General features: G+C 49.3%; 1 protein-coding gene across 1 annotated transcript in view; it reads right to left on the reverse strand.

Annotated features, from left to right (window-relative positions):
* Positions 1–16,352, reverse strand: part of LOC115314897 (arylsulfatase B-like) — a 126,729-nt gene that overhangs the window by 40,261 nt on the left and 70,116 nt on the right. The window contains exon 7 of the mRNA XM_040208290.1: positions 2,156–2,449. Coding sequence (XP_040064224.1) covers positions 2,156–2,449 — 294 coding nt within the window. The remainder of the gene's footprint in view (positions 1–2,155; positions 2,450–16,352) is intronic.

A 16,352-nucleotide genomic window follows, 5' to 3' on the forward strand; every position in this document is an offset into this window, starting at 1 on the left:
ATCGTTTTCGAGGTGTACAGTGTCTTCCAGTTCCACAGGCCTCTTGGTTGTTTTCGATAGCCGATTTGGCGGACGTGTAGTTCACATTTTTCAAGCTTTTCTAGTCGGGGATTCGTATTTCTACTTTGTAGATGGCACAAACTTTTGATGTCGCATCATGGCGCTTCTTACAGTTGGTGCGATTAGGCTGCTCAGCTGCACTCTCATTTACTCCGTGTTCGCCGCCACTACGGCTGCAGCGCTGCGCCTTAAAACAGGTGCTTGCAATGTGTCCGAAGCGATTGCACTTCGGAATTTGCCTTGGTTTTTCAAGGTGGGGAAGACCTTTGTAGCGTATATGCCTCGTAGTGACATATTCAGTGAGGATTTTGTTTCGAAGACCAGTTTGACAACCTCCGACTTTCTAAGTCTTCTCACCTGGATTACTGGAGCTTTTTTCTCGCATGGCTGCCAAGAGATCAGCGTCTTCGAAGTCTGCAGATACTCCTCCAATAATGCCCACAAATGCCGATGGTGGAGGAGGTTCGTAAGTCTGAACTTGAACTGTTCCCAGGTTCTTCATTTGGAGGAGTGCTTCGGTGGATTCTACATTTCTAGCATCGATGGCCAGAAGATTCAATCGATAGTTTGGCCGAATCTAGATGACACTGTCCGGGATTAGGCTCTCCAGCTTTTGTTTTAGTACATTAGGGCTCATGTCGGTGATGATTGTGGTTGGTTCGGTAGGCTTAACAGTGATTGTGAGATTATAACCCCGTTGGGTTATGATTGTGTCCTCAAATGAATTTGAGCCGTGTCGTCTCTTCTTCGGCAATTGGGTTTTCCACCCAGCTTCGTCCTCCAAGTCATCCATGACGCTACCATGAGAATCTTGAGGCTTCTTATGTGGTTCGGCAGATACAGATTTATCCTGGTTGGGCTGTGGTGGATTCGGGAGGCTCATATCACGTAAGCCCCGTTGGGCGTAGTCATGGCTCCTGATTCGGCGAAGAAAGGAGACGTATCCTTAAAGAAGCAGGGAAAGATTTGGTCAATAAACCAGAAAATAACCATAAAATAACGTAATCTTGTTAGAGCTACAAATTCGATCGTCCTGCCTTGAGCGTCGTCGTCGTGTTTTCCCCCCTACAGTAAGAAACATGCCACAGGCGGTGTCTGCAGACTCTCTTTTGAAGGATGCCCTAGTTGTGTGTCCACGGCTTTAGGTGCCAGCCGTATGCAGAGCGCAAGTTCATCTGCTTTTTTCGCATGGGTTGTGGTGACGTCAGAAAGACGCTGAGCTATGATTGGTTATGATTGAAGGATTGTGGGTAGACCTCAAGGCAGGTTGCTTTAAAGGGTAAGTGCAAAGAAAAAAAGTATTTTTAAACAGCCTAATTGGAACAAGCATGTCACAAAACATTTTTTTTTCCACCCAAAACACATTTTTTTTTTTACAGCAATATTTATTGCGCGAGTCTGATTATAGTTTGCTGCAATTTCGTCCGTTTTGAATCGCACGCCACAAAGTTGGTATTATACGTCACGTAATGGCTGCTATACGTCACGGAGTGACGTATAACAGCCACACCGCGCGTGTCGAAAGAGCGGGAGTTTTAAATGTGGAGAAGTTGTGACTCCGACTAAATTATATGTCCCGTGGCGTAAATATTGCGAGAAAAAAATTGTTTTTTCGCGGAAGATTCGTTCTGTGACATGCTTGTCCCATATAGGCTGTTTGAAAAAAACACTCGTTTTTCTTTGCAGTTACCCTTTAAGGTCTACCCACTATTCTTCTATCAGACCCAATCGGAGCTCGGCGTCGCTCTGGCGTCTCCGCAATTCCTGCGCAAGAAGCAGACGACCTGCTCCCCGCCTAGACGCTTAGCACACATGCCAGGTTAAAGTGGCCATTTCTGACCTTCTCGCGTCTTAGCCAGATGCCGAGCCACTTAGGTAGGCACTGACGAGCCTCCATAAAAGGCGATTCTGGGGAGAAGGACACAGTTTATTTCAAAAAGGCAATAACCTGCCCTGCCACCGTGGTACAGCTGAAGTAAAGTAAACGTAATAAGAGGAAACAAAAAAACTCAAGGTCTGTTACGGCGGCGCCCGTGCACCGCTGCTTGAAAGCGTCTATAATGTATTCTATGCCGAAACTTGGACGGAAACGTACCGGCTGCGGAGTAGAGGGTAGGAAGCCAGTCGGTGATGTGCATCATCTGGTCCGAGACGACGCCCTTGCGCTTCAGCAGGGGACTCCAGATGAAACCCGTCGCTCTGCAGCCTCCTTCCCAGAGGGTGTTCTTTCCGCCACGCAGAGGGAAGTTGAAGCCTCGATTGGAGTGGGCACCAATCGGGAGCCCTCCGTTGTCGGAGCTGAGCACGATGATTGTATTTCCCAGCATGCCAGCGTCGCCCAGTGCTTGGAACACCTCCCCGATGGACTCGTCAAGTGCATCCACCATGCCTGTGCGTTCCAAAAAAAAAAAAAGGATTGACGTTTGTGCTTATACGGCCACGGTACGGCTAAAGTGAAAAGGTACCTTTCCTGACGTAATTGACATGAGGGTTAGTTTCTCCCTACCAACGCAGCTCGGTAGGCTCGCTGCTACCTCACCTGTCCTTCTAAGGAAACACACCTATGTTACCGGGTTGGGCTTTTCCCTCAAGGATCGAATGAGGAATATTATGACTAGTTAGAACTACAAGACTTCAGGCAGTCCGACTGCAGGGATTTAAATTAAACACCTTTTCCTCTTTGTCTTTCCATATAGAAATATTTCATTAAAACAATAACGTATATATATATATATCAGGGTGTCGAACCGGAACCGAACCAAACCGAAAACCGGAACCGAACCGGTATTTTTTCCGGAACTGAACCCTAACCCGAACCGTTATATTGTTATCGCGATGAACCCGAACTGGAACTGAACCGGAAAAAAATAACGGTTACCGGCTCATGCCAAAACGGTTCGGCCACGCGGTGTTGACAATGAATGTGCTATCAATGCCATTTGTTTTTAAGTGCCGTCAACTGACACACACCTCGCTTACATATTTTTCTTTTCCACTCAGTCTTAGGAATATAAACGCTGCATCCATGAATCTTGACAAACGCTGCATCCATGAATCTTGACATAGGAACCAGTGTTGGGCTGGTCGCGGCTTGCACGGAAGAAAGAAAATTAAAAGACTGTGAAAAAAAAAAAAAATCGCGTCACGGGATTTTATTTTTTTACAATCTCGTAAATCCTAAATGCTGCTGTGTGCTCATTTCATAACACGTTTCTAGAACGCGCGAGTTCTTGAAGCTTGCTTCCATCGGAATGAGAAAAGAAAAGGCTGTGGAGTTTGATAATAATGCATCCGGTTTCGTATAGGCACTTAGAAGCTAACATATTTGTGAGACAGCGAACTCTTCTATTTTAATATTTATCCTATTACGTCCTTCTGGCGTTGCGTTCGGTGAAGTGTTTTTCATATTCCGTATCTTGTTTAATGAAAACTTCTTTAAGGGTCTAATTTGAGTTACCGAAGGCTAGTTCAAATAAAGAAAGCTGTATTTTCTCCCCACTGCTCCTTCAATTGCTTACACGCCGAGGTGGCGGGATAGTTAGCGAGTTCTACTTGTAAGTGGGTTTGTAAGGAGGTCGCGGATTTTACAGCTACTGCGTCGGACCCAATTAGATGAAGTCCGAATGCGTAAACGTCGGTGAGGTATCAAACACATAAAGAAACCATTCCTGGTAGAAATCCCTGAGCCTTACACTACGATGTATCCCGTTTCGCATGTGCTGATTTCAGATGTTTTATTTGTAATTTATTTTGATGTTGCAATTTGTCATTTATAATTTCTGAACCGGTTCGCAAACCGGTTCAGCGCCCGGAACCGGTTCGCGAACCGGTTCGCGGATCGAATTAATCGAACCGGAACTGAACCGGAACAAAATAAATTTACCTGAACCTGAACCGTAACCGAACCCGTATTTTTTTCGGTTCGACACACTGATATATATATATATATATATACATATATATATATAAACGAAAATGTGCAGATGAATGAACCGTACTTAATCCAATGAATTAAAGAATCCAAGTTTCCAGGAACCCGCCGAAAGCCAAAAAACGGCGGAGCCAGGATATATATATATATATATATATATATATATATATATATATATATATATATATATATATATCGTAAGCCAGAACTATTTCAATCGGCGCACTGCGATTATCTCGTATGAGTAGACTGGTGCACAGTTCTAATCAAGATGACCGGTACAGTTGTTCAGGCATGACTAAGGGGGGGGGGGGAGGGCGGGAAGGGGGAGCCACTCTCACGCGGGTAGAAAAACTTACATTGCTTTTAAGTGAGAGCGAAAGCCGTAAGAAATGCCGCCTTCTATCTTACGCTCTATCACGGCCGGTCTACCCGTACAAAAATGGTCTATTGTCGTCTATGGAAAATTATATGGCAAGCTATCAACCCCTATGGCCCTCTATGGTCGGCCATAGAAAACCATAAAGACAGCTACAGCCAGCTATAGAAAAAAAGTGAAAGCCGTTTACAACTCCCTGTAACGCCGAATTGGAGCGCAGCTCTTGAGGAGGAGGAGGGAAGGGTACTGAGGGCCACGTGTTCTCGGGGGGGGGGGGGGGGGGTCACGTGATATAGGGGAAAGGGCCACGTGACCCCCTCCAAGGTCACGTTAGCTCGGGAGGGGGTCACGTGACCTGGGGGTGTCACGTGACCTAGGGGAAGGGGTCACGTGACTCCCCAGGTCACGTGACCGGCCCCGGTCACGTGACCAAAATTTTCCCGCTAGATTTAGCGGGAAAAATTTTCCGCTAGATCTAGCGGGGAAATTTTTCCGCTAGATTTAATGGGGAAATTTCTTCCGCTAGATTTAGCGGGGAAATTTTTTCCGCTAGATTTAGCGGGGAAATTTTTCCGCTAAATTTAGCGGGGAAATTTTTCCGCTAGATTTAGCGGGGAAATTTTTCCGCTAGATTTAGCGGGGAAATTTACCCATAATGCACCGCGCGGTTACGCCGACGGCGACGGCGACGGCGACGCCGCTCAAGCCGGAAATGGGCGCCTAAGAGGTGCGCTCTAAAAATTATGGCCCTGCGTCTAAAGACAGGGAACCAATAAATTTTCTTTACCCGCGTATAGAAAATTCTATGGCCACAAGAACCAATAAATTGTCTTTAACAGTCAACAGAAAATTTTATGGCCTTGAGTCTAAAGATTGGCAATTAATAAAATTTCTTTACATGCCTATACAGAATTATATGGCTCCATGTCTAAAGACAGCGAACCAATAAATGTTCTTTACACGCATATAGAAAATTGTTGGCTCGGAGTCTAAAGACTGGGAACCAACAAATTGTCTTTACCCGCTTAAAGAAAAGTTTATGACCCCGAGTCTAAAGACTAAGAACCAATAAATTTTCTTTCCACGCCAGTAGAAAATCACTACCGGCGCTTACTTTTTAGTAAAAACACTACATTAGAAGATTAAATCCATACAAAATTTCTGTAATGCCGGTGACAAACCATGACCCAAGATATGTTCTCTGCTGTTGCAACAAGTCGTGAAAACCAGTAATATTGTTTGTTTGAAAAATCTATTAAAATACCTGTGCAACAATTCAAATTAATCATTACCCCCAAAAGTATTACACTGGCGCCGAACACTCCAATCAAGCAATAGCTTGATTACAATCTTCAGCGCCAGTGTACTGCATGTCATCACTGCATTGTTAACGTGATTCATCAAACTTATTAAAAAGATAAATAATGAATTTTAGTTAATTAGCCTAATGATCTACATTTGCTTTTTTTCCCAGGATGTTGAATTAAGAGATGGGAGCCATTCCAAGAGACAATTCAAATAATAATTAAGTACGAGTAATATTTGCTCCGCCTCTCCGTGTTTTTGCGACAAATGATGGGTCACCGGCAAAGTCGGATTTAAAAATTAGACGGCCATATATACAGCTAGTGCGAATATGGCATATGAACATGGCATATTGGTTGGGCGTTGTTGCTCTTGTGTGGGGTAGTGTTCTGCTTGTGTTCTGTGTATTCTGTGTGTTCAGAGATGTACGTATGTATATCTACTGTAGCATTCACAACTGGGGAGAACTTGAAGTAAATTTTTTTTGGAGTTTGCTGGCTAAAGAGAGCTATAGGGTAAGCCATAGAGAAGTCTTTAGCCAACCATTAGACGAGCTAAAGAGCGCTATGGCTGGACAGCGTTAGGGCCATAGGCAAAGCTAAAAAGGCCCATAAAGGCGGCCATAAAAATGCTAAAGACGGCCATAGAAAATTCTTTAGCTAATTGGGCCAAATAGCTAAAGCCGACCATACAAAGAATTTTCTATAGCCGACCATAGGACATTTTCGTGACACAACGTAAGGTCGATCTGCCCTTGGGGTCGGCGGCGCTAGTTTAGGCCGTAGATGATAAATTTATTCAATGCATCACGCGGTAGTGGTACATGACCGCACGCCGGTTTGATCCTCCTTGAATTCATAACAGGTAAAGGTGGAGATAGACATGATGATGATGATGATGATGATACTGCGGCTGCTCCCTTTATAACGGGTGGGCTCGAATAATCGTGCCCAAGCCTGGGGGTGAATTCAGCGCCCCCTCTGTTGTGTATGATGCCACCAATCCGCCAGTCGTCTTTTCGTCTGCTCGATGGTCTTCCAAAAGGCTTCAGTAGTATTGGCTGTCTCGCTTGTTGACGAGAAGCCCAAAGCTGCTGCTAGAGGCGGGACACCTTCGTGTAGTCGGCTCGCCTCTTCGGTGGCAGAAGTGGCAGAAGGTCGGATTCCGCCACAACGAAGTATGATGTGCTCTGCGGTTTCGCTCCCACCCTCGCATACTCGGCATACAGTCGACTGCACACTATTGTCGAAGCGCTGTTTGTACATTAGTGTGCGCAGGGCTCTAGCACGAGCCTCGAACGATAGGCGGCTGCCCAAGCTGTTGTCGTACAGCCGCGTCTCTGCCGTGATTTGCTGTTTTAACTCCGCATACATGGTAAGGGTTGACTTTGTCCGGGCAGCCTCCAGGCATTGCACATTCTCCAGTTCGCGGACCCTCTTCCGCACCACAGACTCCCATTCTTTCTCTGTGGTCGCCTCCACCGGTTCTGTGAAGAAGCCAAACTTTTTCTCAAGCTGGTAGAGGCGCTTTCGCCAACGGCTCTGCAGAGAAGTCATATGTGTGTATACGAACAGCCTCTTGGGGGCCCAGCGGCACCAGTCCGTGAGTCGAAGCCGCCCGTCATAGGAAACGGCACTACGCCGATCCTAGCGGCATAGTGTTGTGCAAAACATCATGGAAGCCCCTTGGCCCCAGTTTCGGTTTTCATTTACCAACCTCACTTCACATTCCGTCACGACCAAATACAGTGCTTGCATTTTCAAATATGTGACTTTGCTTAAACGCATAGTACTGCAAGTGTTGCCTACCAATACAAATAAAACGCTAAAACACTCTTTGTTTGATTGTTTGTTTGTTTGTATGTGTCTGTCTGTGTGCGTTCGTTTGTTCGAGAGTGCGTGTGTGCGTGTGTGTGTGCGTTTGCTTGCGTGTGTGTGTGTTATTTGGCATCTAAAAAGGACTACGAATGTACATAGAAGAAGTATACAGGGTCGATTTTCTTGCGCCACCTTCTCCTCATTGGGCTTCTTAAATTATCCGTGAACCGGAAGCGTCATGTTGCACTCTGGAGTGCTAACCAGAACGCCAAAAAAGTGTGGGACGCTGCCGGCCGTACTCGTACTCCTCGCTAAGCCTAGAGAGGTCTTTATGGCCGCTAGAGGCCCATGTTTCAGCGGGGGTTTTCACAAAGATGAATGGGTGCGATGTAAGCGAGCGCTGACTTTATGTTTACGCAGTGCTGAGATCCGACATGTACACGTCACCCCAAAAGTAATTAAATGCGTTATCGTACCCAAAAGGAATGCGTTATCGTACCTCAAAAGTAACAGTTACTTTTTCCAATCCTTTGAGGACCAGATACACAACTGTTTTTATTTTATGGTGAATTTTTTTTTTTCAGTAGTCGTTGCACTTAAGCAGTACGTGCGTTTCGAAGTTTTTTATTGGTTATGTTTCCCCGCTTCATTGAAAATACATCTCCGGGGACGCTTAAGGGTCGTTCTTCTGACGCTCTCCAAGGAACGGTGGTGTTGTGCTTCACTGCAGGAAGAACTGGTGAATCTGGGATTCCCCATTCTCTTTTGTTCCCTCTGCTTCTAAAGTTTCAAGTTGACAATGGGTTCTGTGCCTTCCATGTTGGCAACCTAAGGGTTTACATTCGGTCTGTACACGATTCTAGAAGGTTAGACCAGCAAACCTTATTGTCTTCGACGGGTTAAAAACATTCTCAGCTGTAGAGTTCGACTGACGTGTTCAACAATAAACGTTGCTACACTGTCATACTGTTTGGTTGTTCTTCGGGCTGCCCATCTGCCTTTGTCGCAAGAGACGCATACTCAAATTACAATTAAAACCAGCCTGCGTAAACGGTTTTGTGCAGGTAGCGGGATTCTTCTAGCTCCGATTCCTTCAAACCCTGTCTCTGGATGAATCTGACACATCAATACTTCGCTCTCGGCAAAAGGGTTTATTCACTCACTCATTGCCTGGGGGTTTCGGGATCGGGGGACGGTCATCAGCGAGGCCAAGGGGAAAGTCCGCTGCAACAGCAGCTTCTCCAAGTCCCCGCGGTGGTCGTCCACACCGCGTCATGGGGACGTCGTCGTCCAGGGTCGCTGTCCGGTCCGTTTGTCGAGTCCGCCACTCGACGTAGCGCCCGCACTCTCCCCGCGCCTGCGCCCGTCGCCGTCCGAGCTCGCCTCCGCGACTTGTAGATCCCCAAGTCGGCAGCAAGAGAGCCGGCAGCCAGAGAGCGGCTTCCTTTGTCTCGGTTCTCCTTTTTATATCCTCGCCCTCCACCGACCACGTGCCCACCACGACCCGTCCACACGCACGCCCCCGCCACGGTCCCCGCACGACCCCCGAGCGGGGATTACGGTGACGCTCGTCCGTCCACGGATCCGGGTCAGCAGGAATGGCCCTGGCAGGGCGCGGGCAGAACGGGCCAAGGGGCAGGGGAAATGCGGGAAAGACGGGACTCCAGGGTGGGGCGGCCGGACGGATCCCCACGCCTCCCCTCCCTCAAGGCTCGGACTCCGGGGGGGCTTGAGGTTACGTGGTCCCCAGGACCTCCGGTAGGGAGCTCGCTCAGCTGAATGTCGCCGATGACGACGAGCACCCTCGATGATGATGATGATGATGCTGGCATCAAACCAAGCAGGTCAGCGGTGAACGTTCATTCACTGGGAAGGTCGTGACCGAGAAAGCACGGTCCACGAACTGGTCCGGAGCACCACAGCTCAAAACACGGACGAGCACTCAGGCACACACAACACGCCGGCACTTAAAGTTCGTTTCCGTCCCCAATATAACAGACAGAGAATCGCGCAAAACAAATACCGGCACGCTATACCAGACAGCGCGACGAAACCAAAATCTTTCGATCGTTGGACATGCCACGAAATAAAAACAAAACTCTTCATTTCAATACTAACGGGCAGGCAATCATCAAGAACGTCGCGCTACACGTTCAAGAGGTACCTAAGAGGAAATCTATCCCTGAAGTAAAATGCATGAGCACTCGCTGTATGCTCAAATCGTACATACGCCCACTATACAACGTTTGCTCCCATAAAACTCAACCGCATTCTTTTAAAACAGAAAACGATCTACCAGAGTGTCAGAAGCGGACACCTCTGACAACAATATTGATATCCAAGACACTCGCGAGGAACGCACAAAACCTCAAAAACTAACAATAACCTTCCGTAAAACAGAAACGGCCATAAATCCTGTCCCGTTCGCGAGGTGCAACTCGGAAGAAACACGCTGCCAACGGTAGCAATTAACCAAGACGGGCACTCATGCACTTGGCGTTCGCGACACCCGAGCTACAAACACTCTACAGCCAAGCTACGCAGCACGCCTTCATCAGAAGGGGTAATCACCTGACTGAGAGGCTGTTGTTCCGTAGTACCGGCCACTGACACCAGTACAAAGGGAACAGTACCTGGATCGTGCGAACAGCAGATCTCATTGGACAGCCTATTTACACGGTGATGTCCGTAACGTCTGGGCATGTACCAGATGTTAAAGCTTCACTACTCAGAGGCGACCTCCCTACAGGAGCGACGAGCACGTAACGGCGGTCCGCACTGAACCCTGCACGGGCTCGATAACCGCGACAAGCGCATCGACGCACGTTAGAGTTCTCCCCCGGCTAAACCCCGACACCGCATAACTAAAAAGTCTTCCAGCTGTTGTCGAGGCCGGCCGGGATCGAGCAATAAAGGTACGCCGTCAACGCGTCTCGCGACTCTTCAACGTTCTCGAATCGAGCAACGCGTCCACATACAAACGCAGTAGGCTACGCACAAAGCTCGCCCCCAGCCAAGTCAACACACCGCATGACTGAAAAGTCTTTTTGCGACTGTGAGGACAGGCAGGGTTCGAACAATGTAAGTATCCCACACGCGCACCTCTCAACTTCCGCGCAACGAGCGCGATACCGAAATGCCAAATAATCTAACCGGCCGGTCTTGGAAATGGACGAGCTAATAAACTATATTTGCTCTGTGTAAACAGTTTCCGCAGCGTCAAAGTGTCTACCGCATTTAACGCCGCATTCCAACACCCGCTACCCATTCATGCAAAGGCTGCAGTTTGTACAGCGACGGGCTGACCCAACGCACGGCCATGCCGCTGCCATAATTTCTAGGCTTCCCGGGCATGTACCCGCCGACGTGAACCGTACGTTTTCCCGGGCCAACCGGGCATCTGTACAGGATAAAGCGCGAAACACATGTACGACGAAACCGTCCGATCCGACGTCCGACCGCGCAATACGACGGTCGGAGGCGAGGGTTCTCAACGCTCTTCGATGCTACAAAAACCCTCTCCCCCCAAGGTCATTCCGGCAGTCCGCACGTCGAATCGGAAGGTTTTCGTCGTACATGTGTTTCGCGCTTAAAACTATGAACAGCTCGTCACATCATGGCAAGACCGCCACTACCCTCGTGCAGGTCTTCACTGCACGAGCAGAGCTCTTTCCCCACCTAGCTGTTTTTTCTGCCCTAAATTTATAATTTCACTCTAGTCCAGGTCTCTGCACGACCAATTACGCTCTCTACGCCCTCGCGTCCCAACGCAAACCCAAACACGGCTGAGAACCTACTGTATCCGGCGGCAGCGCAAAGCGCGCGCTAGCCGCCGCTCCTCCGGAGACGGAGAAAACGAAATTAAAGAGTAACTCCCGCCGCGAGGCTCAACCTTCGATATGGCGGTGTGAGGATCCGGAAGCAACTGTGCGCACAATCAAACGGGACCAACCTCACGACTCTACAACCAGAAACGCACGGATCATGCCCATCGCGTCAGACTGGACTCCACGGAGCATTACAAAAAGCCACTGATAAGTGAAAACGGAAACTCGGTGGTTTTCTGCATTCCGATGTCTGCGCACCAGACATCACGTACCCGGCAACGTTTAGGAGGCTTAGCCAGCTTAGCCCCTAAGTGCAGCCTCTGGCCACAAGGTACTCGTTCAAAGCGATCTTGGCCGGAAGCACAAGAGCGCATCCGTACCTTGAAACGCTGTCAATTAACGAAGCTCAAAACCGCGCTGACAGCTCAAGCAAGGCCGACTGGGAGCTAGCATGCGGTTAAACCGAGACGCTAGTCTCCTCCCGGACAAAATTCAATGCGGGAATAATTTCCAAACACAGTCCATGCAACCGCCATCCGCAATGGGAGCGTTGTCCACCCAGAGCGATGCCTCTCTAACGCGTCCGATCGGTAACAAGCGTTTCAAAACATTACATCGATACTCGAGCAAAGGCAGTTAGGCACATCACATCCCCCAAACCGTGAGCCGGCATCTTTCCCAGCAGACGTGAACGGCCGGAGTCATAGGTGGGTGGGGTGACGCCCGACGCTATAGGCCTCGAGCGGTGCGGTAATTTCGACGCACACAGCGCTCTTGCTCAGCAGGATCAACCTGCCAGCATCCAACGGTGCGCTGAACAGTGAATACTCGAGGCGCTTCTCGTAACGGGGATAAGCAAATTCCTGACAGGCTGGGGAACAGCGGTCAAAATCCGCGCCTCCTCGTCAGGCAGGCGATTATGTCAGGGCCTCCGTGCGGCGCTCCCGCGACAAAAATGACCCCCAAAAAGAGTGCGAAACAGTGCCCCAATTCAACCGGAAACAGGTTAGGAATCGGAATGCCTGCCTGATAAAAAATCAGGCCCCACGTTGCGGCGCCAGTTTATGCGGGCATCTTCTAGCTCCGATTCCTTCAAACCCTGTCTCCGGATGAAACTGACACATCAATACTTCGCTCTCGGCAAAAGGGTTTATTCACTCACTCATTGCCTTGGGGGGGTTTCGGGATCGGGGGACGGTCATCAGCGAGGCCGGGGGAAAGTCCGCTGCCACAGCAGCTTCTCCAAGTCCCAGCGGTGGTCGTCCACACCGCGTCATGAGGACGTCGTCGTCCAGGGTCGCTGTCCGGTCCGTTTGTCGAGTCCGCCACTCGACGTAGCGCCCGCACTCTCCCCGCGCCTGCGCCCGTCGCCGTCCGAGCTCGCCTCCGCGACTTGTAGATCCCCAAGTCGGCAGCAAGAGAGCCGGCAGCCAGAGAGCGGCTTCCTTTGTCTCGGTTCTCCTTTTTATATCCTCGCCCTCCACCGACCACGTGCCCACCACGACCCGTCCACACGCACGCCCCCGCCACGGTCCCCGCACGACCCCCGAGCGGGGATTACGGTGACGCTCGTCCGTCCACGGATCCGGGTCAGCAGGAATGGCCCTGGCAGGGCGCGGGCAGAACGGGCCAAGGGGCAGGGGAAATGCGGGAAAGACGGGACTCCAGGGTGGGGCGGCCGGACGGATCCCCACAAGGTTAATCCTCAAAAGTATCGAAATACCGTTACTCGTTATTTGGTAACTAATTACGTTACTCGTTCCTTTTCTAAAAAATAACTGAACAGGTTACTCGTTAAAAAAAAAAGTAATTAGGGAGAAGAAACTCGTTACTAGCTACGTGTTTCGTACATTTCTGGCTGAGATGCACTACTTCGTCAACAGGGAAATCAATATCAAAAGCATCCCACTCCTCTATGCTGGTAAAGAGCTCCCATAATGCAACGCGCGCGGTGTTATATACAGGGATTTTGAAAGTAGTCTATTGCACTCAGGAATCGTAGGTTATACTTACACGGCGTGAAATTTCGCTCCAAGTGCTACGAGCTGCGGTGCGCTAACATACTCGACCACCGATTCCTTGTTTATATTTTTATTTTATGGAAGTTATTAGACCAAAGAACGCATCAATCTATTCATTCCTTCATACTTTAAAACTAATATACAGCCAAAATCAGAGTTTGTACGCGAAACACATTCATGCGGTAGTTATGTGTTGGCATCTTTCACGCTTGGCCATATCGTGGAGAAAGTATTGACACGCAGGAACAAATAAAAATCAAAACTTTCATGTCAAGTAATCTTCAAAATAATTGTGCTGTTTAAACTGGTGGTACAACTCACCCAACTAATGTTTTAGTAGTTAACAGCACACAAACAAAGACAACCAGAAATAAGGGAGACCTATAGTTCGTCGAAAATTACTCAATACAAAATTGGATTGCTTTGTTTGTATATAACACCTTTATGTTGGCACGGCTCAAAGGGTGACCGGTCTCTTATGGTGAATTCCGCTCGCATATCTCGAGCGCTCCAAAAGCGCTCCATTTGGAGCGCGCATATTCCGCTCGCTTGGTCATCTTCCGCTCGTAGATCTCTGGACCCGGCCGCCCCAAACTCCGCCGAACTTGCTCTGCGGGATTTCACGGATCTCTCCGGCAGCTGACAGAGCGGCTCACGTGACTTCCGTCTAAATCGGCGGTGCGCATGCGCGGCGAGGTTGGAGAGATCGGCGAGCCGGTCGGGTCGTGGAGTTGGATCTGTTCGGGTGCGTCGGTTGTTTACCCTGGATTGTGACGGCTCGAACGCTTCTACCTCGCGTAGATCAGGGATAAAAAGCCGGGAATGTGGAGCGTGGCAAATCGTAAGCGCTGACGTCTGTGATCGTGAGAGGAAGAACGAGAAAAAGAACGACAGAAAAGCCGGAGGCAGACGCAAGGTTAGGCCTATTCTGCAGCCAGTGATTGTTTACCTTTTTACACTGCATTCCGTCGGCGTTTTCCCGTGAAATAAAGCAAGAAGTGGTTAGGCAACGACCGCGCAAGTGATGGTTTGTTACCTCCGTGTTTATTAAAGTCGTACTACAAATCTGAACTCCACGCTGGCAATCGCTGTCCGTGCCCCGCCGCTTCGAGGCGGCCGAAAGGTATGTGACGGTGCCGAACGCGGACGTCTTCGTTATTTGTGACATGGGCGCCGCGGTACGTATAATTTCGTCCGGCCTGTGTCGCGTGTTACTTCTGCAGCTAAGCAGTGACAGTCGTCACTGGTCGTTGGAAAGATCAGCCGGCTGAGGCGTTGGTGGGCTGGTCAAGTTCAAGCAGCGGCTATTTTGTACGGCGGAGGGAGAAGGGGTGGGGAGGGGTGTGGGGGAGGTCGCTCCAAAAATGCAAGTTTATCTTCCGTTCGTCGATTCGGAGCGGGTCCCACGGAGCGGAATTTTGCCTCCCTCGCGGATTTTGGAAAGGGCTCCAGATCTACGAGTGGAATTCACCATTAGATGTAGACGAGAAATTTAGCCAGTGCAGTAGAACCGCTAAACTGGGATTTTAGAGCGCAGCTCTTAGGGGCCCGTTTCCGGCTTGAGCGGCGTCGCCGTCGGCGTAACCGCGAGGTCACGTGACCCCCCCGAGGTCACGTGACCCCCCTTGAGGTCATGCGACCCTCTCCCCCCTCCTCCGAGGTCACGTGATCCCCTGAAGTCACGTGACCCCCTCCCTCGACGTCACGTGACCCCCCTGATGTCACACGATTTCCCCTTGAGGTCACGTGACCTTAAGGAGTCACCTTTCCCTCAGTACGCTTCCATCCTCCTCCTCAAGAGCTGCGCTCTAACCGGCGTTACAGGGAATTGTAAACGGCTTTCATTTTTTTAATGTGAATCACAGAGTAGCGATTACACGAACGCGTGCCGGTACGAAACTCATCAAGATCTAAACGGGAGGGGGTGGTGGGGATCGAACCCAGAAGGTTCCCAGCGCAAGCTTTCGCTCCACACTCCAAGCTGAGACGCGTTAGCCCACCCGGCCACCGATTCTTTTTTTTTTTATTGCCAGGTTACAGATAATACACATATTGATAAAAATAAGGTGCCCCGAAAACTGCAACTTTCAGAAATTGCTTAACATGAAGGGGTTAAAAGCCTATCAGCCAGGCTTGGCTGATGGTCGTTGCGATGGTTAATTTAAAAGTTTTTGAGCGCGGCCAAATCGTCCAAAACTGGTAACCATTCCACATCAGTATTTATTTTTTTTATAACATTCTCTTAACCATTTGATGGTTTCAATGAAGTACTCTTGGGGGTTGCGTGCGTCAACATCAGCCCCCCCATGCCGCACCGCCATTCTGCTCTTCCATATGCCGTGGAGCCCCATGACCATAATTATGTCGCAGGGCACAGGTTCACGCTCTATTTTTAAGAACCGGATTTCTTGAGGTGACAGCGGGAGCTCTTTCTTTATGGTGCGCTGAAGCACGTCCCAGAAAAGAAGAGCATCCCAGCAGCCCCAAAAGACATGCTCAATGCTTTCCGCTTGTTTGCACAAAAAACAATTTACCAACCAGTAGAAGGTCATGCCTTTTGCCTCCAGAAGAGTCTTTACTGGCAACGTTTCGCTGTGTAATTTAATGAAGAAAGTTTTAACCGCCGCTGGTACCCTGGCATTCTTGACTCGCTTTAACACACCATCTCCCGGGGCCTCAGGGCCTATGGACCTATACGTTGGCGTGGGCAACAACATAGCCACTAGGTCACGCGTCAAAGTTTTGAGTGATGCACCAGACAAATAGTTTATAGAAAAACGAACGAACAGAAAACGGCAGGCAGATACAACTTCGCGCAAAAAACCCGACATCGGTCCGCACCGTGCCCGGCAGGAGGAAACAACAAATCCCGGTAAGACGTCAAACAGCCTTGTCTGAATAACGGTTCGAAGAAAGGCATCACGCTGGTCTCGGATAAACATAAAGCGTGAGACGAGTTGTCGAACAAACACGTGGCACAGTCCGACACCCCCCGCTTCGGGCTTAAAAAAA

This window comes from Ixodes scapularis, unplaced genomic scaffold (genome assembly GCF_016920785.2).
Source record: "Ixodes scapularis isolate PalLabHiFi unplaced genomic scaffold, ASM1692078v2 PGA_scaffold11__112_contigs__length_91849675, whole genome shotgun sequence".
Classification (NCBI taxonomy): domain Eukaryota; kingdom Metazoa; phylum Arthropoda; class Arachnida; order Ixodida; family Ixodidae; genus Ixodes; species Ixodes scapularis.